We start from the raw sequence: 26,875 nt of genomic DNA, 5'->3' as shown, positions 1-26,875 counted from the left end.
GCATCGTAAATAGGGGAAGTGTTTTTAGCATAGTCTTGCGCAACTCTTTAAAAGCAATCCAAATTTCCTTGCCTCAACCGTAAATCACAAATGATTTAAATAAATGTGAGGATAAACAGATCTGCCAATGGATGGCTGAATGGACATATCAACCAAAATAAAATCAAAATACACCATTCAGCATGAAAGTGTACAGTCGGGAATTAAAAGTTGTGACATACGCCAGTGCTTTGTATGTAATGCAGACTAATGGTTCATACCTTTTCTCTAAGGTACTGGTTGCTATGTACGTTTGAAAGATGCAACTTTAAACCCCTTTTTCTCAAAACTTAGGATTTCTCCCTTCCAACAATAAAATAGCTGTCAATTTTTAGACTTAGACTTAGACTTGACTTTATTGAGCCCTTTGGGATGGCTCCCTCTGGGAAATTGACATGTCTAGCAGCAATGAGAACACATAATAAAATAAATAAAAATTCAATCAATCAATAAATAAGGTTATTTCACCAGAGATTGAATTAGTAATAATAATAATAAAAAAATAAAATAAAAAATAAAAATTCAATAAAATTTTGAGGTACGTCCATGTATTATATATTATTTTAAAGGGAATTAAGTGCAGAATTCTAATCGATTTTGATTTATTTTTTATTTATTTTTTATTTTTTGCACATGAGGACCCTTTTGCCCGAGCCGGTCACATCAATGGTGCCTTGGTATGTGGAATATCGGGTTTACTGCGAAAACTGCAGTTGTTTATTTACTAGTGCTGTCAAAGTTAAAGCGTTAACTATTTAATTAATCACAAAAGTTTTATCGCATTAATCATTGTATTACCACAGATTAATCACACTATTAATTTTGACCGTAGATGATCCTTTTTAGCCGACAGCGGATGGTTACATTAAAGGTAGCTGTTGGAGTTTGAGCAATAAACATAACTACGTGCATTAAAGTAAAGCATTTAATAAATGTTTACATATGTCGTAGGTCTTTTTTTTTTTCCACATTTTAAATTATGCAAATAATTAATTGATTAGAAAAAGCAGGATGAGCATGTGCAGTAGATACAAATTTTTCAAGACTTCCTCATAACATTAAATGTCGAAAAAATTAACAGCACAGGTGCGCTTCAAATTTAGCGGGCAAAATATGTTGGGGAAAAAAAAAGCATGATTAAGTCAGTGATTAATCATGATGAATCAAAATTCTAAGATGCGATAACCATATGCCATGTTATTTCTTCTCATCTTAAGTTGAGGCTGAAACATTTATAACCGAAGATTGTCAACTGCGTCTTCATGCTGTTTGTTTGCATAATTCATACAACCGCATGCACACTCACGCGACAACAGAGTTGATGTGCTTCACATTCCGATTCTCCCAAGCGAGATATTTGATTGTGATCTGGAGACAACGCAGACCGATGAATAAAAACTGCTCGATAATGGGAGCATCGAGTCATGAAAAGCGATCCGGGGTTATCTCCTTGCGCAAAAGCCAGTGAATGCAGACGCTCATTATGTACGGTCATCCGACGGTGCATTAGCCTTCAAGCAGAGCGGGCGCAAACAAAAGAGGGGAAGGAATGAGAATTGGACAAAGAAAAAAGGTTTGTATCGGTTTTTCCAGACCTTTGCGGCTTTCGCGAGCTGATGTAAGTTATTGGAGCAAAATGACTCCCAGTGGGCATGTGGTTCAAGGTTCAGTGTGGAGGTCATTATATTTCTTTTTATTAAGCTAAACAAGTTACAAGGTTTTTTGTTTTTTTTTTCACGTATTTTGATGGCAATTAATACTAAAACAAACTTGGATGGAATGTATAATATCTCATTGTGGATGACCCATTCATTATTTAGTCTTCAAGTGTTTTTCAACATTTTCCACACTCGTCTGCTATGAAATGAAAACTAAATTAATGGAGGATGCAGTCGGTACTTGTACGCACTACAAGATTAAAATAAGAGTAAAGACCAATAAAAGTGAATTGCTGTGCTTATAGGGCTGATGAGTGCACTTAACATGCTTCATTTCATCCGGTGCAGTGGGCTTTGCTTCTCTGTTTCAAAGCAGTAAAACTGGAAGTTAAGACGTTGACCCTCGATTTACGGCGTAATTCCTGATCATCTAAATCTGTAAGTTTATATTGTTCTGCTATTTTTGACTTCTTACTGGGAACATTAACAAGCAGAAGCAATAATGAGTGTGGCCTTAAAGAATAATGAGGAAATCCGTCTGACAACTTGAGTCACACGCATCGTATACATTAGATTACACACCTCCTCTTAAGTTTTTCATCCGTTCATTGTCATTAACTCATTCACTGCCTTTGACGGAAAAAGACGTCAAATGATATGTTTCATTTTTGCTGGGCTGGCAGTGAATCTGTTAAACACAGAAAACATCCTACTTTTTTTTTTTTTTTTTTTTTCATGAGCAGAACCGTTAATGGCTGGTCTATCAAGGCAGGTACAAGCTCCCACGGTACCTCACACTGGGATTAAGAGAGGAGAGAGATGTTAAGGGGGAAAAGAGTTCACCCCTGTGCTATCTGGGAAAGTGCCAACGTTTTCTGCAATTACACCTGCTCGTCGGGCCCCTGCAGCGGGTTCTGGCTATGGCCCCTGATGGCTGTTGCCATGGGGAAAAAAAACAAGAAAAAAACTGGTCCAGACGTCGATATTAAGTAACAGTAAAACAGAGGGGATAATAGCTGGTCTCTTTAGCTATGTGTTTTTGATTACTATTAACTTAATTGACTTCCATTTATTTTTATTATTCATTATTGATAAACTGATACACTATTCTCAAAGTGGCATCTTAAAATTCAGTTTCATTTCAATTTATATAAACAGTATACCATAAAATCCCATGTTTATCCATACCTGTGTTTAACTCATTTGCTCCCAAGAATGTCATGACTGGGTCATGCCAGGGTTAAGTTTGGGTCATGCAACCGTTATGTTTGGCTCATGACTGTGAGGTGAGGTCAAGTGTCTGTTTTGAACTGATATAACCGGCATCTAGTTTCAACTAGTCTTAAGCTATGTGATGTCAAGACTCTTTAATCTATTTATCTGGTCAACAACCAATCAGATAATTCCATGTCAGTCCTGTTACCCACATGTCTAGCCACAACCAATCGTATCAATTCTCTGTCTATATAAGCTGTCTGAGAAATGTGTATGTTTGTCGGATTATTCCTCTGGCCAGCTGGCCAGCTGCTCCTCTTTTCCTCGATGCCTTTTCGTTGTTTCTGGTCAAGTCGTTAGTTCCACGCCTCTTGATGTTGTGTTAAACTCGTATTTGTGTCTGCACTTTTGGGATCCAACCTCAGAACTTAACAAAATATGTTCGATTTTAAATGTTTTAAGTGTCCCAAAGACGTTTTTATACGTTTGTTTTTTATGCTTAGAATATACAGAATGCTTTGATGCAGCCTCTCAACTGCAGTGAACGGGTGGAAAAATATGGCAGTAATGAAAAAAAACGGCCAGCAGTTGGCAGCAGAGTATAAGAGACCAACCAGGGCCATGTTGAAAACAAGCTGTTTCCCCACAATTCTAAATAGCTTTGTGAATAATGATGATATTCTCATGCTAATTGCTGCAAAACAGAAAACTATTAGAAATATACTTTTTTTTTTTTCCTGATGAAAGAGGACACTCTAATCTTTCTTTGGGTAAGTTCCATGTTTTTATAGCAAAATGACAATAACGTACCAAGGCACTAATAAGTACATGACTGCGTTTGGAAAGTTTGTATAAACTACTGAAATACATTCACATTTATATGAACATGTATACCTGTAGTGTGAAATGATAAGCCAGCAGAATATCATTTCACCTCCGCTCGTCTTGTGTGCCTCAGCAGTGGATTCTCTTGTCACTTGATGCACAGCCAATAGTCTTTAACACACAGCGCTGTATCACTGAGGCCAACTTTATTGATTATATTGAGCTTCCTTAGCATGTCACATGCAGTAAACACCTCCTGATTGACTCCCGCTTGGGTAGCATGTCCAACTCTGTACATTTGCAGAGGTTGCGGGTTTGATGAACAGCACAGCTTGATTGATGCGTGTAAGCAGTACGTTTAGTTGGAGGACCATCACTTAGTTTTAGTTAGTCTTTTGATTGAAATTAATTCAAGCTTTAGTCATAATTTAGTCATCCGTATTTTAGTTTTAATCCAATTTTACTCGATGAAAATAAAGACAAATTTTGGTTGACGAAATAAAGAGCAATTTTAGTCGACTCAATGAATGGCTTCTATTTTAATATTCGTTTCATTTTCGTCCAATAAAAAAATTGTTGTGACAAAAATTATGCCGAAAATGTTTCGGCGACGAAATTATCACTGGCACTAGGAAGGAAACATGATAACCTTTTTTTTTTTTTTTTTTTTTTTTTTTTACAATAAAATATAATTAATGTTATAATTTTGATCACGAAATATGATAAATTACAATTGTAGTAAACATTTTTACAGAATCCCATCAAACTCAAAAATCAAAATATGGCATGAGGGCCATTTGTGGTCTGCCGTCCGTTTTCTAGCGGCCCTCAGCGTATATAAAATAATCACTTGACAACCCATATTTAACCCACGTTGCTGTATAATATACCTTAAAACGACTAATAATTATATATGCGACTTGTTGACAAGATCTAGTTATGCAATGAAAGTATTTTAAAATACCTTTTAACAGGCATTTAAAAAAAAAAACGGTAAAATAACAATTTCTTAGTTTTTGTGTTTAATTAATAAATAATAAAGTAGTAATAATAATAATTAATTAATTAAGTCTGATACTGTCAAATTGGCCCTCGTATCCTTACATTTTTCTGTTTGCAACCCTTGAATAAAAAAGTTTGGACCTGTGAATAGTCAAGTCACCAGATACATCATATTTAAAATGTTGTTTTTATAATTCATTTTCAATTTATCACTGACCCAAGCTCAACCTCACACTCTGCATGCGTCTTTGCTTACAACTACTTATCGTAAATTCAAGAGCCATCGGTGGTGAAAGACTGACTGTGCACCTGTGTCATAAAAAAAATAAACACCGGTATCAAAAATTCAACATTTCTAGTTGTAGTTTGCGGTGATGGAGAACTGCACTGCATCGTAATAAGAGATAGTGTTACCTCAGTAGCTGTTTTTTTTTGTTTGTTTTTTTTTGGCTAAAAATCCACACAACTGATTTCTATGAAAATACATTTTGGTGCAGATGTTTGCAGCGGTTACAGTAAAACTTCCATTGTGGTCATGTGAGCTGCAATGGTTAATGAAGTCAGGCAGATTTAGGATTTAGGCTCGACTTGGTGAAGGTACCCAGTGCTGCCTAGTTTCATATTTCCTCGCACTCCAATACATTTTCATATTCAAGTCATTACTTTGCGCGACGTCTCTCGAGTGCAGAATGTTTATTCTCTTAATGAAAAATGCCCGAGAGGTGCTGTCTAAAAGCCTGTGTAAACAGTCTGTATTATTTCATGTTTACTACCTGTACATAATATCACAGCACCTGTCTGTTGTCTCATGTTTGCGTTTCCTCATGGCGGTAAATACAAATGGAGACTGAAGATGAAGAATTACGGGGAATTCTGCATGTTTACCCTCACACCTCCATTTTTTTTTTTCCAATTGAATACAGTACTTGCAAAAATGTTGGGGGAAGAAGGGTGTCATTACTGCAAGTTTGAGGACTCGGATCCATCCCAGGGGGAAATGGTGCTTCCCACAATAACACCGCAGCCTGGTAGTAAGCGGTGCTGAAGGCAATTACCAGATAACATGTGGAGCAGGACATAGAAAGCAGCTGCGAGCTATGCGTCACAGGGGGAAGAGCGTTGTGTATCGAAGAAGCGCTTGTGTGTGTTCGGGGAGATCAGCTGAGACAAAAATAGTGTTCCGTATGTTTCCTTTGGTGCGGCGCAATTATCTCTTCCGCTGTTGACAAATCACGTGTGAACACACCTCAAGGTCATTCGACCAGATATCTTCTTGTACCTCAGCCCACCTTGCGTGTTGCTGCTTATTCACTCTGGGGAGGGAAAAAAAAAAAGTGCATCATTGTACTTTTAGGGGGAAACTGTTTTGTCACTTAATGGTACCTTGACAGTAAGCATTTCTGACCCTGGAAGAGGTCCACTAGAATCCAGTAATTACCCATGTGGGACACAAAGTGTAGGTTGTACCATGTTGGTCAGAAATAGACTTCAACCAGATCCTGATTTGACATTTGACTGAAAATGGTGTTGAAGTTTAAATTAGCTTTCATATTGTTAGCCTAATAGCATGTTACCTAAATCATTTTTAAACTGTTTCTAGAAAAAGAGGCAACAAACAAGAAGACACAAAGTGTAGGTTGTACAATGTTGGTCAGAAATAGACTTCAACCAGATCCTGATTTGACATTTGACTGAAAATGGTGTTGAGGTTTAAGTTAGCTTTCATATTGTTAGCCTAATAGCATGTTAGCTAAATCATTTTTAAACTGTTTCTAGAAGAAAAAAAGGCAACAAACAAGAAGACACAAAGTGTAGGTTGTACCATGTTGGTTAGAAATACTCTCACTGTATTCTGATTTCACATTTACATGCTACACAAATGAATGAAACTGATATTTAAATTGAAGCAAGCTTTCATATTAATAGCCTAATTAGCATAATCACCTCAGTCATTTTTAAGCCAACTGTTTTTGAGGGAATAAACAAGAAGACCCAACGTGTAGGTTGTCCAATGTTGGTTAGAAATAGACTCCAATTATATTTTAATTTCACTTTTACATACTATAAAAATTGTATTGAAGTTTAAGTTAGCGTTTACATTGTTAGCTTAATAGCATATTTAACTAAATCAATTTTTAGACACATTTTCGGCGGGGTTACAGGGAATCAACAAACAAGAAGAGCCGATGTTTTCCAATTCAACCTTTGCAGATTAACATGGCCTACATGACTTTATTGATATTGTGACAGCTAAGTTAAACTGACTTGGACAATTTTGCTATAACGCTAACAATAAGCTGTGAGGTGAGTTCAAGATAATGAACATATGAATCGATTCTGCAATGAAGGTTTTTATTAGGGGTGGGAGAAATTATTGATTCCTAGATGCATTATGATGTAAAAGATTCTGCATCGATTAATACATGCAGTAATTGGTGATTAAATAGTGAGTGATAAGTGCGTACCTACTGTTTGACTCGATGTTTGACATAAAGCCAGCGATGCAAGCAGCTCCTCTTCCGTTGTGTTGCCAATTATTTTAATATGCAAAATTTGCACCCCTTGGTTGGCTTTTTTGGAAATGTGACATTTTCATTTATAGATCTTGTCTCTATTGTTTTAGTAATAGGTAATAAAGAAAATGTATCTGTAATTTATTATTATGGCAAGGTGAGTATAATGATGAAAGTCTTAATACATTCAGAAACAAAAAAAGATGAAATGCATGAGTTATCGTAATCTGTTTCAGTGACGCCACGCTCGTGGATATCTGTACATTCGGAGGCCAATTCCAATTGGCAGCATAGCGTGTCTTTGACACCCTGCAGGCTCTGTCATTATGCCGATGGCGCTATCATCTTTTAGCTCTGATTAAAATGTCTGTGATGTTGAAATAAGATGAAGGTTTAACCAGAAATACACACACAAACACATGCTGAGCAATGACTGAACGTTCACTTGTTGTTTTTTTTTGTTTTTTTCCCCTCAACTAAGATCAAAATTTTATCAAAAAAGCATACATAAAATTACCGGTCTTCTACCCCTTGCCGTGGTGTGTATGTGTACATGTTTATTGAAATCACAACATCGCAACTTAAACAGACCAAAATGTGTTTTATAATGAAATATATACAGTTTGCTCCAAACTGTGTATTTCATTGACCTGAAACTAGCTAATCCTACTAAAAAGACAGCCTGCTAATTCAGGGTAAGTAGGAGACAGTGAATATCAAGAAGTGAGTGGTTTAAGACTTAGCTTTTCCTCCAACTGTCATGTGTATTCTGGCTTGAGGCTAAGCTTTGGTAAATAAGGGTGAGCTTGCTGTCAGTGGAAGTTTTCCCAATGACGTCTGTGACCACTGTGGGCCTATCTGTGTCATCTGGCCCTTCAACACCTTCGTGAACGTCTCCATCTGGCAGCCTGAGGACCAAGTCGAGAAATGCCCATTCACCTCAAACGCTGAATGAAAGGGCACTTTCAAACGAGAGCTTGAATGTTGCCACGCAGCCCGCCTGAGGATTTTCTTCCAAAAATAAACAAAAACAAGCACAGTAGTCGTGTGAAGTTGCAGCCAGCATTGGCTTTGGATGGTGAGTCATAGTAAACTTAGCAACAATGGATTAGCTTTGAAAACGAATCATCCTTCTGCTGAGCTTTTGCATATTTTATATTCCACCTTAATGTCTACTTGTGACTTCCGATCTCATTGTTGACGACTGCAGGAAGTAGTTGTGAATAACTAGGAAAGTTTGAATTTACCTAGTGTTGCAGTAATAATAATCGCACATAAACACGGAAATTAAAATGAACCAAAAGTTTGTCTTGTAACGTCGATGTGTTATTTTCAATTAGATCTGATCTCAAGATCATCAAATACTTTTTGGTTACACAATATGCACGACAATTTTGAGTCACCTTGAAACTGAAATGGAAAGTAGTATTTGCAAATAGGAAACTGAAACTGCAGAAGCACGGAACTGCCAATGAGCAGTGAACATTTTTGATTGGCAAATATATTCAAATGTATTTGCAAGTATGTTTCAACATATTTGCAAATACGTTTAAATGTGTTTGTGTTTATCAGTTAAGTGTTTACACATACTTGCAAATATATATCATATATATTCAAACGTACTTGTAAATATGCTCGAACGTATTTGCAAATATGTTTGAACGCATTTGTGTTTTCCGGTCAAAAATACTCGTGCAAATATGTTCGACCGTACTTGTTAATATATTTGAACGTAGTTAGTAGTTCAAACGTACTTGTAAATACCTTTTAAGCATATTTGCCAATGAAAAATCTTTACACGTACTTTCAAATATGTTTGAACTTGAACTAAATTTGATCGTACTTGCAACGACATTTAAAGGAATTTGGAAATATTTTTAAATGTTGTTGACAGTCAAAAATGTTTACATATACTTGCCAATATGTTCAAACTTATTTGCCGATCGCACTTGCAACTACGTTTAAAAGAATTTGGAAATACCTTGAAATGTGTCTACTGTCAAAAATCTTTACACAATGCACATACTTGCAAATATCTTTGAGCGTACTTCCAAATGCATTTAAACTTATCTAAATATTTTTAAATTTATTGGCCTTTCAACATATTTGCCAGTCAAATGTTGCTTTCTACTCTAAGAAAATATCAAGAATTGAACTTCAGGGGTCAAGGCTGCTAAGTTACTGTGCCTTTAGATTTTAACAGAAAATTGCAAATTACTTCTTAAAATATGTTCCAACTTTAGCCATTTATATATTTTTTCCGTGAGTACATCACGCGGCGAATGATGTGGATCATTAATTAAAGAAAGTAATGACGTCCCCTCAATGCTCTTCTAAGGGACAGCCGAAAATGAATTTGTCGAGTCCATTGTTGAATGAATGTAGTGCGAGTGAGGATTTAGTGCACCTTAAGGGAGTCCCTCCTTCCATGGTGAAAATATGCTTCTGAGAGCTCATCTCATATTAATCCCTGACGGAAAGTGTAGCTGTGGCTCCATGCTGCCCGCTGGCTAACTTTGAGCTATTCATTACCTTTCAGAATTACGAGCTCCTTGCCTTTTATTCTCCCCATGTCTGTTTCCACTGTTTCACCGGGCTTGTGTTCCTCAGCCTTTTGTCCTTCTCTCGCTCCAAATCCCTCAACTATCGACTGTGACCTTGCAACCGCTATGCATCCTCCTGCGGGACAATTAAACCTTAGCGAGAACAGACGGGAGAGGGATATAAAGAAGCCGGGTTTGTCTTTTTTTTTTTTTTTTTTTTTTTTTTTTTTTTTGCCCGACTCACCTGCCTCCTTTGAATCCCCCTTGAAGTCTGAGAGGAGGCTGTTTTATCTGCTTTATGTCGCCTTCAACCAAGGACACGCAGGCCTCCACCTGGCTTGTCCAACTATATCAAAATCCTGAAGTGGAAATTTTACCCATGTTGACGCGTTTGTCATTTTTAACTCCACCCCTGTCGCCTCTTTTGACAGGTGCAAGTGCAACCTTCACGCCAACAGCTGTGTGTTTGACAAAGAGAAGCTTAGCTGCGAGTGTGAACACAACACCACCGGGCCCGATTGCGGCCGCTGTAAGAGGAACTACCAAGGCAGAGCGTGGAGCGCCGGCTCCTACCTGCCAATCCCGAAAGGCACCGCAAATATATGTGAGTACACGCGCTCATTACACGCACCGTTGATTAGTAATTGTGACAGGTCACGTGACAGGTGTTTGGCAGGAAAAATAAATAAAAGACTTCCTAAAAAGATTTCTGTACAGACAGCTGGCAAGAGTTGATACCCAATTAGCAGCATCCCGCATCATCATCTTTGACTTCTGACGATAATAATTTGAAAAGTAAGACAGTGACTTGTCTGACTGCTTCAAGGCAACACGAGGCAATTAACGGGGTTTCAAAGAGACAAAAGACAACTTCGTTAAGACTTTTTTTTTTTTTTTTTTTTTTTTTTGTCATCTTGAGAGAAATGTGTCTAAATTGCAGACTAAGTCTCCAAGTACTTTTTTTGGGAGCCTGTGCTCAAGCTAAAAAAAAAATATATATCTATTTTTTTTACATTTTGTGAACACAATCAATACGCTATAATCAAATAGTGTAACTTCAAATTGAACTAGACTAAGTGCAATTTCTAGAGAAATTGTGTGGGAATGCTGAAAGCTGAATGCTAAGATTTGAATGCATGTGGAATGCTTATTAAGTAAATTGAGAGAGAAATTATGAAATTACAACGTCCTGGTTACTGGACAATGCACTTTACCAACTGTGCCACTGAGCAGTTTCAGACACCTGGTAATGATGATCAGTTATATGTATGGAAGTGGGCGCGGAAAGTGATACTTAGAAAAAGTTCAATGTCTGTTCCATTGAAAATGAATGGGGGAAAGTTGATATTGGATGCGTCAATTTTTCAAGCGAGTGGAAATTTGAACAATGACAATTGAAAGTATTGTGTGAGTTGTTACGCGGCAAAAAAAGTGTGGAGAATAAAAATCGCAATAACATGTGGGAATGCTTCAGCATTCCCACAATAAAAGTGCTTCAAAAATAACTTAAAACTAAAGCAACTAACTGTGCACATGCCTGAAGGCATTGTAGAATATATTGCAGTTGATGAATGAGATATCTCCAGCATGAAATCTTTATTCCTACTCTTAAGCAAAGTAAAGTAGGTCGCCGCCTTCACATCTATTGTCCTATGTTGGTGGACTCGCATCATGTGCAAATAGAACAAGTTCAGTCAAATATTTGTGACATGACTGCACATGACTAAATTATGTTTTGCTTATACACATGAAACCCAAGCAGAAATCAGCATATGTTCCTAGAAGTATGTACAAATAAACGGTACTACAATATTGCTTATACTGTATTTTTTTTTACTTGCTGTAATGACATAAAACCACTAGAATGTTCCCTATTCACTTTTAAATTGTAAACCTTTTCGAAATAGTTAGCTTGTAGCTCAAAGTTTTTACTCATCTGATGTAGCTCAGCAACACTTAAATAAAATGCAAATTAGTTGAAGTCTATTCATTTTTCTTATCAGCCACTATGACAACCAGACTAACTGCCATTTAATTCATTAATCAGTTGAGGGATGTAGTACAGTATAACACGTACATGTTGCCGTTCATATATCAGAATAAACTATGAGCTGCATTTATATGCTTGAGCGTGCTGGTATCCATTTGAAGCTCAGGTTTTTATCCCGCTCCTTCACCTTATTGCATCTGCTGTGATTTCTGCATTCATCACCGGTGCTCGAAGGCTCCTGGCCACCGACTAATGACTTATTCTACCTCCCAAGGGATCCCTGTTATGAGACTTGAGAAGGGGCGAGTGAAATAGCCCTTCTTAGAGCCCGGATTGACAGCACATTATTAAAAAATAAATAAATAAATAAAAAAATAATAAAAAAAACATATCACACACACATTGATTCTTATAGGCACACAAACACACATTCATAACTACTGCACAGACCCACGCGAATGTTATATCCGTTCTAAATATACAATAAAGTTAATAGTAATTTCATAATAATTCTTAAAATTGAGTTAAAATTAAAAAGCTCTACTGTGCTGTAAAAAACGAGTGTGATATTGATGTGTTGAGGTCACTTTTCTGCCACTAGATGGCATAAATGCATTTGTAAAACAATGGTGACAGCTCAGTGCATTTTTCTTTCCATATTAAGAGCTACCTAATCTTCAATATGAAGTGACTTGTGGAATTCTGCACGTTTTTAAAATTGTAAACTACAACTTGACTCCAGTTTCCACAAATATATGCATCATTATTAAATTTATTACTGCAAAATTTTGACTTGGACATGTCTGCTGTGTTACAACTGGAATTCCCCCAGTACAGACTTTCCAAATAAGGGGCGGTCATTAACTCATTCACTCCCAGCTATTTTTACTGAAGCGCCCCCTTGGATCCCGGCTGTTTTGCTGCATTTTGACTGATCTTGCAAGGCCCACAGAATATTGTGTTCCATTGCTAGAAAAAACATGGAACCTACCAAAAGTAGTTTCTTCTTTCATCAGGGCAAAAGTATATTTCTATCTGTTTCTGTTTTGCAGCAATTAGCATTAGAATATAGATAAGTTTCATCTTTATTTTCAAATGTAAATTGTTGCAACGTGGCCCTGCTTGATCACTTATACTCTGCTGCCATCTTCTGGCCATCTTTGTAATAACTACCATTACTATTCTCTTCAGTTCAGAGTCTGCGCCTGTAAGCTCAAGCAATAAAAAAAATTAATAATAAAAAAAAAAAAAGGTACTATTTCAAATAGAACATATTTATACGTTTTTGGGAGCAAATGAGTTAATCACGTTTAAAAAAAAAAAAAAATGTGTGGCGTTAAAGGAACTTTATATTAACTCGAAATTAATGCACTACTTTTGACACCCCTAGATTAAATGTATCCTTTAATTCAGGCAAAAATCTGGATGCAGCGTATATTAAAAGTCTACGCACCCCTGTTCAAATGCCAGTTAATACAAGTACTCCCTGCGTTTGGCAAGACATTCTGGATGTAAAAATAAGTGATTTATAAACTAAAAAGGAGAATATTTCCATGGCCCGCCAAATAAACGAATATAAAGCATTTGTAAAGTTTAAAAATTTAGTCAATATTGGTGAAGATAACGTGCTATATAAGTGTACTTGATTTACCATTTTGATCAAAATGGATTCCGAAACAGCTGTACTAAACAGCTATCTGTATCGCACCCTTCTTGACCAATTTCCTTCTCGTGTGTTCATTAATTCTGGAGGGACGTCCAGTTCTTGTTAATATCACGGCTGTGCTACATTTTCTCATCTTCGTCTTCACTGCATTCCATGGTAAATTCCAGGTGGACTGATGTCACAAAAGCTACATTTCAAATCCAAACTACAAGTATTCTCTTCAAGAGTAATCCCAAAAGACTTCCTTAGCCTTCTCACTCGCATGCTATCCTCAAAGGATTCTTCTGGAATCCTTTGCAGCTCTGTCGTCGCAGCCATCTTGATGTAGTTGTTGTCTTCAAAATGTGTCCCTTTGGTGACCAGCGTCATCTTGAGAAAGAGAAAAGAAAAAAAAAATCACACAGGGCTCCAACATGATGATCTCGGCTAGGAACTGTCAGATGCTCAGGGCATTGTGAGCAGGCGTTGCCATGGTGAAGCACACGATGTATGTGGAACATATCTTCTTCTGTTTGATATTTATCATTATGACATCAGTCCTGGAAATTTTCTGACACACCTTGTGTTTAATGCCATGGAAATTCTTTTGTACACTTTTCCTGCATTCTAACTTTGAATAATGAGTTCCCTCTGATGCTGTGGAATCTCTCTGCGGACCGTGGCTTGCGCCGTCAGATTCATCCATCCAGTTTCTAAACCGCTTATCCTCATTAAGGTCACAGGTGTATGCTGGAACCTATCCCAGCTGACTTCTAGCAAGAGTCTGAGACAGGTACACCCGAGACTGACCGGTGAGTGTATAATTAAAATTACGTTTAATTTCAATTAAGCCGAACCATTCCGAATTAAATGGACCTGTAATTGTCCCCTTTGACATGATCAAGGCAATTAACACATTCACTGCCAGCCCAAGAATGCATGCATCATTTGACGTCTTTTTCCGTCAATGGCAGTGAATGAGTCTAAAGTAACAGCCTAGTCATCATTTGGCAGTTCTTAAGACACAAATCAAAGGTGGTGGTGGTGGGGGGGGGGGGGGGGGGGGGGTCAGTTATAGTAATCAATAATTTATATTTTTTTAATCTCCAGTTAGAGGGGCGTAATACGACTGTATTGCAGAGGACAAAGGAGTGTAGTAGAGGGAACCGATTTCATATAGAAGAATGGAGGCGTGTCATCAGCCATCCAACTGCCACCGTTAGTTTCTCCCTTGATAATTGAGAGCAGTTAAAACGTGACGCACATGCGCACACAAGCAATCAGCCACCTAACATAACCCTCTGTCCCTTAGCCTCACACATTCCTGCGGAATTCCCTTCTCTGTGGAGAATGAAGGAGAAGTATCAGTTTGACAATCAACCATGGCAGTTCATTTAACTGTCGGACTGAGGGTGCCGTTGAAGGCGGCGGTAGTAGATGGCCTCTTGTGAATGTTAAATTTACCACCCATAGTCACCCATAGGGTTGGTGATATTTAAAAAAAGATCACAATATTGTAAAAAAAAAAAAAAAAGAGCTCATACTAAAAAAAAAGTACAATATTGTGCTTTTGTACATAACAGCAATGCATATAAACCACCTATAATCTCTAATAACAATATTGAGACACTTACTTGCTAATGCAAGCACACATTGATCGCTTCACAAGCAAATTAGGTTCCCCTTCATCTCACAATTAGCATAATTTTAAACTTAGAAGGCCAAAACATCCCTATTGAAAATTAAATTGCACTAATATACTAGCCACTAGAAGGTGCTAGAACTGCACAAATGGAAATCAACATGACTTTTTTTAACAAATGTGTTCCTTTTAAATATTGTGAACATGACGACGATGATGTTGTAGCAGTTTTAATATCACGATATCACGATATTGCACTTATTGTTACATTCCTAGTGGTAACAATTCAAAAGTTGTTTCTTCCATACAGTATTTGTGACTTTTAATGTCAATTTTGTGCCACTATCTCTAAAATGGGCACACAAAATAGCAGACAGAATGTCAAAAATGCCACTTTGTTTAAAAGAAAATTTAGTTGAAAAACCTTTTTTTTTTATATATATATATATTTGTATTGCATTATTTTTGATTAATTTTATTATGTATTTTATTAGTATTTTTGTTAATTTTATTTTTTATTTATTCATTATTTATTATTAAGATTATTAATAATAATAATTTGTTTTTGTTTTTTTAGATATAACATTATTTTTAGGAATATTTGATACCACTTTTTTCAGACTGATACCAGTATGAGTTTTTAACACACCTATTTTTATGGGTGCATATACTGTACATAATGTACAATATAATGCCTCACGTTCATTAACACAACCTTCCACGACGAATATTTTTGATTAATCTCTCCTGCACAGTGCGAGCATGTTTCAGTACATATTTCAGATGTAGGAGCAAATCCCACAGGATCTTCTAATGTCGCTATAAAATAAATCTCATTGTCAGTGAGCACAAACAACGATTATGCAAATAGCCTTCCAATATCACTTCTCCACAATAATACCTTGAATTACATCCACTTTCGACTGGAACCTTTTAAGAGTCATCGGTAATATTATTTTACTCACTTCTTCCTTTGAACAGTGGTGGATTATAGTAGAAAGTATGCATGATTATATTTTGTCCCTGTTGTATAGCAACCAAAATCTTCCACGCCACACTCAATATGATTACAAATATTTGTACAGTACTGAAAACTATGATCGATATAAAAAATAAACTCATTCACTCCCAACCATTTTCACTGAAGCCTCCGGCTGATTTACTGGATTTTGACTGATTTTGCAAGGCCCACAAAATATTGTGTTCTATTGCTATTAAAACATAAAAAACAAAAGATTAGAGTCTCTTCTTTTATCAGAAAAAAAGTATATGTTTATCTGTTTCTGTTTTGCAGAAATTAGCATTAGAATATAGCTAAGTTTAAAACTGGGGAAAAAGCTTTTTTGCAAAATGACTCTCATTGATCTCTTATACTCTGTTGCCACCTGCTGGCCGTTTTTGTAAATTACTATTGCTTCAATCGTTCTCTTCAGTTCAGACGATGCACCAAAGCCTTCTGTATGTTCTAGCATAAGAAAACAAAAAACGTATAAAAATGTTTTTTTGTGATCATGGTAATATTTAAAATTGAACGTATTTATACGTTTTTGGGAGCAAATGAGTTAATTTCAGAACCATATTTATATTAGGTTAACATTTTTGCCACTTTTTTGTTGAGTATAAAAAATGAAAAAAAAAACCATTTTATTGTACATTTAGAGCAGATATAAAATGTGAGTCAATTAATCATAATTGTGCAATAATTATGATTCAACATTTGAATCAACTCTGAAAAATGTAAAGCTTTAACCACATAGACAAGACGGATGGAATTGTTTAGTGTGTGCGACAAAGTTGTGTTCCCTGTAACTTCCTCGGAGAACATGTTTATTATGGGCTTCATATAATTTATTATTAAGGTCACAGTGGTGATCTCAGATGGATGAATGCATAAATGTGCAGAGCCTGTGAGGCATTAATTTCTCCAAGCACATATCTCTGTGAAGAGAGATTTACTGTAAAATCACTTGACGTTGCCACTCGTGACTCAGCCTGTGTGCATGTGTGTGCGTGGGCTCCTGACCCCACACGGTCATAGATCATTTTCAGTGAATCGCACGCCCTTCACAGATCATGTTCAGTGACTTGCAACCGTGATCCCAACACAGCTCGTAAAAATCAATGAAGCACACCGTCAACATGAGCCGCTAATGCTCTTCCTGCGTGATAGGATAAAATTAGATTGCCGCCATGCCCTCGTAATAATGGGGCCGGGTCACGTGGACGGGATCAGAAATTACTGATTGGAAAATAATGGAACGGGTGCGACACTGGATCTTGGAAGTCTGTTCGAACCTCACGGGTTGCTCGTAAGGAGTGAATAATTGTGCTGATGGTGCTCCAAAGGAATGAAAGAAGTGTGTTAAATATGAATAATCAGTCATAATGTTGCCAACTTTACATTTATTTGGGGCTCACTTTGATATGTCAAGGCACATTTTTTCATGACATTTGTATATGTAACAATAATTATATACAATATACACGATGTGATGCTTTATAACTCATTCACTCCCAGCCGTTTTCACAGAAGCAATCCTGTTCGCTCCCGGCTGTTTTACTAGATTTTGACTGATTTTGCAAGACCCACAGAATATTGTGTTCAATTGCTATGAAAGCATGGAACCTACCAAAAGATTAAAGTCTCTTCTTTCATCAGGAAAGAAAAAAGTATGATTCTATCTGTTTCCGTTTTGCAGCAATTAGCATTAGAAGAGAGCTAAGTTTCATCAGTTTTCACAAATCTATTCAATATTGTAAGTAATTGAGCTTTTTTTCTACATGGCCCTGGTTGATCTCCTTTGCTCTGCTGCCACCTGCTGGCCATTTGTGTAATAACTACAATTTCTGCTACCGTTCTTTGCAGTTGAGAGGCTGCAGCAAAGCCTTCTGTATGCTCTACCATAAAAAAAAACAAAAATAAAAAATAAAAAAAACGTGTAAATACGTCTTTGGGACACTTACAGCATTAAAAAACGTATTTACACGTTATTGGGAGAAAATGATATAATAGTCAATATTATAATCATGTTTACACAATATGAATAATTGACGTAATATAGATTGAATATAGGTTTTATATTTCTACGTAATGGCCCTTTCGAGTTGAGGTGTTTATTTATTCAAGTGCACAAGCCACTCTGCAATTAATTGGTTCACTGTGTCTATTAGAGTGGAGGCCACAATTAGAGGAATTATTGCATATTAGAGCACCGCTGAGTACATTGTGCTTTTATCACAGCATTCTAATCAACAGCTCCTTGAGTGTTGTGGCACTCTCATATTTCCTCGCTGAAGGCGAAGAGCAGTCGTATAGTGTTGGCAGAAGATATTTTAGCTCCATAAACCATGTGATTGCTTTTTTTTTGCGAGTATTTCTGCTGTGAACTTGGAGTTTTGTGATGCTCGCTAACAAGAGTCTGTCTGTCACTTCTTCTGGATTTATATTTACAGTACTGTATATCCATTTTTGAGTATATTTAGAACCACATTGATTATTGTTTTTATTTTATTTATTTATTTTTTTAGAATAAAACAACAATCTGTTTGATTTAGTCACAATAAAAATAGACAAGTAGGGCAAGATGGTGGATGAATAGTAAGCACAACTTTGTCACAAATGAGAAGTATGTAGTGTATGTCCTCATTATTTTAAGTGTCATGTAGACTATGTTCTGTCATGTGAGATATGGAATTAGAACCAAAACGCAGACAAGACGCGCAAATAGTGTAATTTGTGTAAGATTAGACAAACTAAGATTGGCTAAAATATCAGCAAACATCATCAGCTGAAGAGGCATAGCAAATGTATAGCAGCTACAAAATGAAATTGACTAGACAAAATCAGACTAATACTACCAATAGCAACTGTATAGCGACTACAAAAAAATAACTCAACAAAATAAGTGTGACAAATACCTCACATAGCAACAGTATAGCATATGCAAAATAAAAATGACTAGACAAAATAAAACTTATACCTCACATGGCAACAGTATAGCAGCTGAAAAATAAAAATGACTAGACAAAATAAAACTAATACCTCACATAGCAACAGTATAGCAACTACAAAATAAAAATGACTAGACAAAATAAGACTAATACCTCCCATAGCAACTGTAAAGCGACAACAAAAAATGACTCGACAAAATAACCCTGACGAGTATCTCCCATAGCAACTGTATAGCAGCTACAAAAAAATAACTGGACAAAATCAGACTAACACCTTCCATAGCAACTGTATAGCAAATTCCAAATAAAATTGACTTGACGAAATAAAACTATTACCTCATATAGCTACAATATAAATATGACTAGACAAAATAAGACTTAATACCTCACATAGCAACTGTATAGCAACTACAAAATAATAATGACTAGACAAAATAAGACTAATACCTCCCATAGCAACTGTAAAGCGACGACAAAAAAAATGACTTGACCAAATAACCCTGACGAGTACCTCCCATAGCAACTGTATAGCAACTTCAAAATAAAATTGACTAGACAAAATAAAACTAACTAATACCTCACATAGCAAATGTAAAGCAGCTACAAAATAAAATTGACTAGACAAAATAAGACTAATACGTCACATAGCAACTGTATAGCGACTACAAAAAATGACTCGCCAAAATCAGACTGATACTTCCCATAGTAACTGTACGATAAATACAAAATGAGAATTGACTAAATAAGACAAATACTTCCTAATCATATAAGGGATGTATAAGGGTCAAACTTGTTCCATGGTAACCGTAGAACCTGTATTAAATGTGCATGCACACAGTATTGCAATGTACTGTAGGAACAAAAAATGAGGCCACCACTAATGCATATAACAGTGCCAGTTTTGTATTCATCCATCCAATACTTTTTTTCATAAGGAAAATTTGAATATTAATAACCCAGTTGAATCCTTTGTTTTCCAATAGTAGAGTAAATGCAGACATCTTTGCTACCCCAGACTAGCATCATTTTGTTTTCATTTTCGCTGTTCTTTATCAGCATTTATTTTGACCCTCGAAGCTACTACCGCTAAAACTGCACTCTTAAGCACAATAAAGGTGATTATGATTCAGCTCATCGTAACCGTTGTCCTTCCTGTCTCCTCGATGGCATCTGCGCACCCCCCGGAGGTCCGACATCCATTATGCTCCGCCGCCGTGCGTCGGCACAGCTTCCTGCGGTTCGCAGCTTGGACGAAACGCACACACACACGTACAGCTGCTAATTTACAGTACGTCTGTCTGCCAGTGATCCGAGACAGTGATTGAATGACAGCAGTTTGAGTGTCTCAATCAACACGTAAACGCACTTGCCGTGACCTTCAACCACAGCGGATGGTGGAACATTTGAAATCTCCTCCTTTTTATTAACTCATTCAAACCCAAAAACGTGTAAATACGTTTTTTAATACTTTGTCCTTCATTCCCAAAAACGTATTTATACGTTTTGTTGTTGTTTTTTAATGCAAGAGCATACAGAAGGCTTTGATGCAGCTTCTTATATGAAGAGGTGGCTTAAAGCATTGGTAGTTATTGCAAAAACGACCAGCAGGTGGCAGCAGAGTATAAGCGATCAGCCAGGATCATGTTGCAATAAGCTCTTTTTGTGAATGTGAATGAATATGGATGAAACTTAACTGTATTCTAATGCTAATTGCTGCAAAGAACTCTCTAATCTTTCTTTTGGTATGTTCCATGTTTTTTTTGTTTTTTTTTTATAGCAATCGTACACAATATTCTGTGGGCCTTGCAAAATCAGTCAAAATCCAGTCAAACAGTCGGGACGAAAGGGGTTGCTTCACTGAAAAATGGCCTGAGAGTGAATGAGTTAATTTTCATCTCTTCTAGTTGACCTTTCTCCCGTCGCTAAGTCAAAACCGTCCATTGCTTGTGTTGTAAATGTAAATATGACTTCGAGAAAACGGAGACGTCTCAATTCCACAGGAGCAAAACCAGTGGACACCCTGAGGTGAGAGGGATCTTGTTGAATGAGACACACCGCATTATATGCTCAGTTGCCGTCTGGCACGGGGAAGGGACGGCGGACAGGCAGGCTGCATGATGAGACGTGTCCTCGTTGGCTTCACAGGCAAACTTTTCTATCGGCGCTGACATTTGATACGTTTTGTCGGTGATGGTGTGCATGAGAATTCTGTCTGGCGTTCCTTTGACAAAGAGTATTTTTAACAAAGCAGGCTAGCTCACAAGCATCTTCAAACGTCTTTTTAACTTTATAAGATAAAGGCTTGTATTGTTTCTGACCCTATTGTGTCCACTGGAATTAGTTCTTCAATGACACTCATACGGTTGGGGTGTTGCGTGAAGAAAGTGGTGAGATCCGATCAAGGGGATTCATGAATTCAAACACTAAGAGTGGTTTGTAAGTGAATGAATGTCTTAATTTGTCTGAATTTGACTTTTTCCTCTTCCTGTCTTGCAGGTATCCCTAATAACATTGGTCCAGTTAGTAAGTAATCCGCCATAAAGCAACTATCACAGTGCTGGATGCTTCGCTTTGCCTATCAAGCCACCCTTCACCACACGTCTCGGAAATTGGGGCCAAGTGTTCATTTCTGATAAGACGCTGCTCTTTAGGGAATTAGGGAGTTCGATACCACTTTATTTTACACTGGTGCCACTAATACTTTTGATAGATACATAAATACTTGGGGTAATAGTTTGGGGTAAGAATTTATTTTAAAAAAAATCATGAATATATGTTAGGGCATTATAACATTAACTCTTTTACTGCCACACGTTATCAAAGAAAAACTGATATGACAGAGGCTTTGATCATTGACGAAAATAGATACAATGCTTCCATCTGATGGCCATAGTTTAGAGTGTTTTAGATTCCACAACCCATTGACCAGGCACTGAGAATAAAAAAAATAAAAAATTGTTGACGTTATTTCACGTTTATGGCAATATACGTCGTGATTTTACTGATCGTTATGAAACGTTTTTGGCGGTCAAAGAGTTAAGCAACATCAGTTCTTTCTTTTAGTTGCCAAATGAACAACACTCTGAATTCAAGCTTTTAGGGAACTTATTCAAGGCTCAACGAAGATTAATCCCACTATTAATTTTGACCTGAAGATGACAGTGGATGGTTACGTTAAAGGTAGCGCAAGTTGTGCAATAAACATAACTACATGCATTAAAGTAATGCATTTAATAAATGTTTGCGTTTGACATTCGGAATATTTGTTCATGTCAAACTATTGCGGTCATTTTTTTTCGATTTTAAATTATGCAAGTAATTAACTGATTAGAGGAGGGTGAGAGTGTGCAGTTGATAAAAAATTTGAAAACATCCTCATAACATTAAATATTGAAAAAATTAACACATAACAGGTTTTCTTTCAATTTGGCAGGCAAAAAAAATGTTGATAAGAAAGCATTTTTAATTAAGCAATTGATCGCGATTAATCAAAATTCAAAGATCATTTGGCAGCTCTAGTTATTACAAACTGTATACACAACACATTGATGAATTACTTGTTTTGAAATAAAAAAAAAATCAAGGATAATTGTTGAAGTTGCTGAAAAAAGGTTAACAAAAAAAATTCATGCAAAATATCTCAACATTACAATTTGAAATATTGGTGCAAATTTTAGCAAGGATCATGGAAGTTTGACACATGATTTGCATTCACGGACCACATAAAAGAATGTGGCCGCTCGTATTTGGCCCCCGGGCCTTGAGTTTGGCACCCGTGAATTAGTGTGTTGCTTTCCTTTTGTGTATTCCACATCATGAGAACAACTCAACACGTTTCTTTACCGCCTTCCCGTACATTCTAAATAAACGGCATGCCAACTTTATTTAAGTGCAAAGACCTTTCTGAAAGCATAAGGTTGCTTAAGGTTATTTTAATATAAGCTGTAAGGCACCGTGCACTGATATTATCACCATCAAGCTGTGACCTTAGAAGAAGACGAGAGAGAAATGAGGTGCGTGTGGTCTCATGTTGCTGCTGTCTGGAAGTCTGAGTGATGCGGCAACAGTACGGCTGCATTGAACACAAAGTCAAAGTGCATTCAAAGCCTGTGCCGGCCTTTTATTGCAATTCCTCGAGAATATTACCGACGCTTGGATCGGCAGACTTGTTGACCAAAACGTCGAATTCAAATTTAGCATCCGCCGGTGAAAGGAAAGGAACTAAACATCTCAAACAAAATTCATCAAATAATGTCAACATTTCAGCAATCAAAATAGAATTTCCTGGCACAAAATACCAGAAATATTCAAAATATGCAGTCAACATATTATTTGTGTCATCTGAATAAAATAGATTCTAATCAAGCTGCGTCACTTTGTAACTGCGGTATGGTTACAAAACAAGTAAAGTATATAATATAACAAATGTATCTACCATTAAAAATGAATACAAATAAACATGCATTAACTTTTTTTTTGATTGATTGATAAAAATGTCAAGCAGATCTGAGCGAGGTTTCATTCAATGACTCTTATTTTTCATAAATCTACTTCATATTTGCTTGGAAGAGTGTGTAGGCCTTAATGATATTAAAACACAAACGCTGTTATTTTTTATGCATTTTTATTTACATTTTTTTAGAAACTCTATTCCTGTGGCAACAACAAACATGTCCAATATCATAAATGAAAGCATTATTAACTACTTTTTTGTGATTTAAAGAAAAATTGTAAAACGTATTTTAGCGAGGTTTTCGAAACAATGTTGCCGTGGCAACACATTGTTCACCAACAAACATGTCCAATATTCTAAATGAAAGCATTATTAACTACTTTTTTTTTGTGATTTGAAAAAACTGTAAAGCGTATTTTAGCGAGGTTTTCGAAATGCTGTTGCCATGGCAACGCATTGTTCACAAACAAACATGTCGAATATCGTAAATGAAAGCATTAACTACTTTTTTTGTGATTTGAAGAAAATGCAAAGCGTATTTTAGTGAGGTTTTCGAAACTATGTTGCCGTGGCAACGCATTGTTCACCAACAAATGTTCAATATCAAATATATATATATATATAATATATATTTGAAAAAATATATAAAAACGTATCTGAGGGTGGTTTTCTTCAAGGACTCTCGTGTGTCTTATGATGCATCCGCATTGCGCAACCGCCCCACAACGTGTTACGTGAGCCCTAGTGTGTAAACAGATTGTCCTCAGGTGGTTTTTAATCAGGCTTAAGAGAAAAGTGGCAGTCAGAAATGGACACGTGGCAAATGAGACCAAGCAATTTTCCGCCGCTTGCCTTCTTTATCACCTTCACTCGTCATTCTGCTTCCCCCTCTGTGCCGTGCATGGCCTGACTTGAGCTAAAAATCTGTGTATGTGTGCGCGTGGAGGGCGGGGTTACTGGATGCACGCGCTTCTCACAAACGAAACACATAGGCCGCAGAACAACTAGCGCTCTCAATGCCGTGCCTCCACCATGCATGAAACCCGTCCTCGAGCTGAACATGGAGCGCGCACGCTAGACGCTCACACCGCAGCCTTCCTCAGTTGTGGCACAAAACGACTCAGACGTGGATGAGGATGAGGCTGTGCAAACAACACAAGTTTGAATAGGAAATGACTAAAGAGGATGAGAGATGTTCAGCCGTCCTTGAGGATGTTAAATGGACGAAAATGTGGAACGAAGGGGCGGCTCGTCTTGCATTATTTTATTTTATTTATTTTTTTTACAATTTAATTTATCATGATTGATTATTTACTTTTCCTTCCATATATTTCAGGGCGATCAAATCTGACTAAAATGCAATCTATTAAAGCAAACCTGGCCATACTAATAGCATTTTATTATTATTGCTATGACATTGATTGAAACCCTCTCACAGCCCTCCTGAGCAGGTCCAATCATCTATGAATATAAATAAACGAAGCAATTTTGATATCAAAAACTTTGAAATGCGACTTTGGGCATAATATGGGCCCTTTGTTTTTTTGTAATCCATCATAAAAAAATCATACATTTTGCTTTGAAACCACCAGGGGTGAATTCACAATCAATGCCTGATTCCAAATGCAAGATCAATCATGAATTATTTTTTTGGGGAGGGAGATGGGCGAGGGGGCAAAAAAAAAAAAAAAAAAAAAAAAAGATGAGATGGGATGAGAGTCTTTTGTCTCTCTTAAATCAATAAATGCAAACGTTGGGGGATTAAAAGTGATTGTCACGGTGTTCCGAGCATCCAAGCTGATGTATTATTCAGTTGAGGAGGGAAAGCGAGTTGAAGCGCAACAGCTTGAAAAATGTTCTTTTGTTCAAGAAGGGAGGTCACACACTCTGTTGACGCCTTTTTATATTCATCAGCTTTGTGTTAACTAAGTGTTGAACTGCCAAACATATTTGACTGGCAAACACGTTTGAACGTGTTTGTGAATATGTTTAATCGTATTTAAATATGTGCGAACACGCTTTCAAATACATTTAAATAGGGATTGTCCCGATCACACTTTTTTGTATTTATTTTTTATTTATTTTTTTTACACAAAACTACCCCAGCATCTTATATATATATATATATATATATATATATATATATATATATATATATATATATATATATATATATATATATATATATATATATATATATAACCCTTTTTTTTTTTTTTTTTTGGCACATCTATAAGTTACTCAAAAGGCTATTATTAACCAGCATACAATATTAATTTTTCACAAGAGATTTATTTTTGACTGTAGCCGTTATAAAGCATGCTACTTAACACAAATTGATGGGCTAAGCTAATGTTTTACTTTAGGAAGAAAAAATACAGTAGCATACTTGCAAATATGTTTAAATGTATTCATTTTATTTTTTTGAACATACTAAATGCTAAAAATGTATCATTTTTCCCATAAAGCATGGAGTATTGACTTGCACAAGTAAAAAAATAATAATTTTAAGTAAGTAAACATTGTTTATTCATATTTTTATTTTATTTTATATTTATCATTAATTTACTATTATGCGTACGGTACATAATTACTGTTCGGCATTTTATTTATATATTTTTTTTGCCCATAATGCCATGGGATATTGGCTTGTGGCTGTTTTTTGTTCGAAAATTAAGAGTTTATTCGTATTTTTTATGATGTCTGCCGTGAATGATTTCCATTTTTTCCCATAATGCTATGAGGTATTAACTTGCGCATACGCATAGCCAGCGGCATTATGGGAAGAAATACCCAAAGGAAATCAATCAGGTTTTTAGCATTTAGCCGACAAGTGCGTTCGAACATACTTACGAAATACGTATTTACAAAGAAGTTTATACGTATTTATGAATACCTTTATACATATGCTATTTATATAGGCACTTGCAAATATGTTTAAACATATTTAAATACGTTTGATGTACTTGCAAATATGTTCAAAGGTATTTAAATACAGTCAAACCTCGGTTTTCGAACGCTTCTGTTCTCAACCAAATCGGTTTTCAACCAGAAAATTCGAGAATTTTACGTCTCAGAACTCGTCCAAAAATTCGGCTCTCAACCAAACTGATAAAAGCCGAGCGTACCTGAACGCGACTCACTCGGGAGCCGAGCTAACTCGAATGGCCAGGATGCTTCCTCCGGAGCATATTCGTGTTCAAAGTTCGTTCGGAGCAGACCTGTTCATTATTTACGCAAGTTATTTTTTTTTTCAGTTTTGCATCGTGTATTAGCCCCTAATCATGGGTCCAAAGAAAGCAAGTGCAATTGGTAAAGCTGGTGAAGAAAAGAGGAAAGTAGTGTGCAGAACTATTGAATTTAAAAAAGAAATGCTTGCATTTTTTTTTTTTTTATCAT

At 36.4% G+C, this 26,875-nt stretch overlaps 1 protein-coding gene across 8 annotated transcripts in view; it reads left to right on the top strand.

Annotated features, from left to right (window-relative positions):
• ntng1a (netrin g1a) overlaps nt 1-26,875 on the top strand; it is a 190,656-nt gene that overhangs the window by 148,299 nt on the left and 15,482 nt on the right. For all 8 annotated transcript variants that reach the window (XM_077508786.1, XM_077508785.1, XM_077508784.1 and 5 more), the window contains 2 exons: nt 10,227-10,399; nt 21,520-21,546. In XM_077508786.1, the coding sequence (XP_077364912.1) occupies nt 10,227-10,399; nt 21,520-21,546 (200 nt within the window). The remainder of the gene's footprint in view (nt 1-10,226; nt 10,400-21,519; nt 21,547-26,875) is intronic.

This window comes from Festucalex cinctus, chromosome 20, assembly GCF_051991245.1.
Source record: "Festucalex cinctus isolate MCC-2025b chromosome 20, RoL_Fcin_1.0, whole genome shotgun sequence".
Lineage (NCBI taxonomy): Eukaryota > Metazoa > Chordata > Actinopteri > Syngnathiformes > Syngnathidae > Festucalex > Festucalex cinctus.
This window is presented reverse-complemented; position numbering and strand designations above follow the sequence as displayed.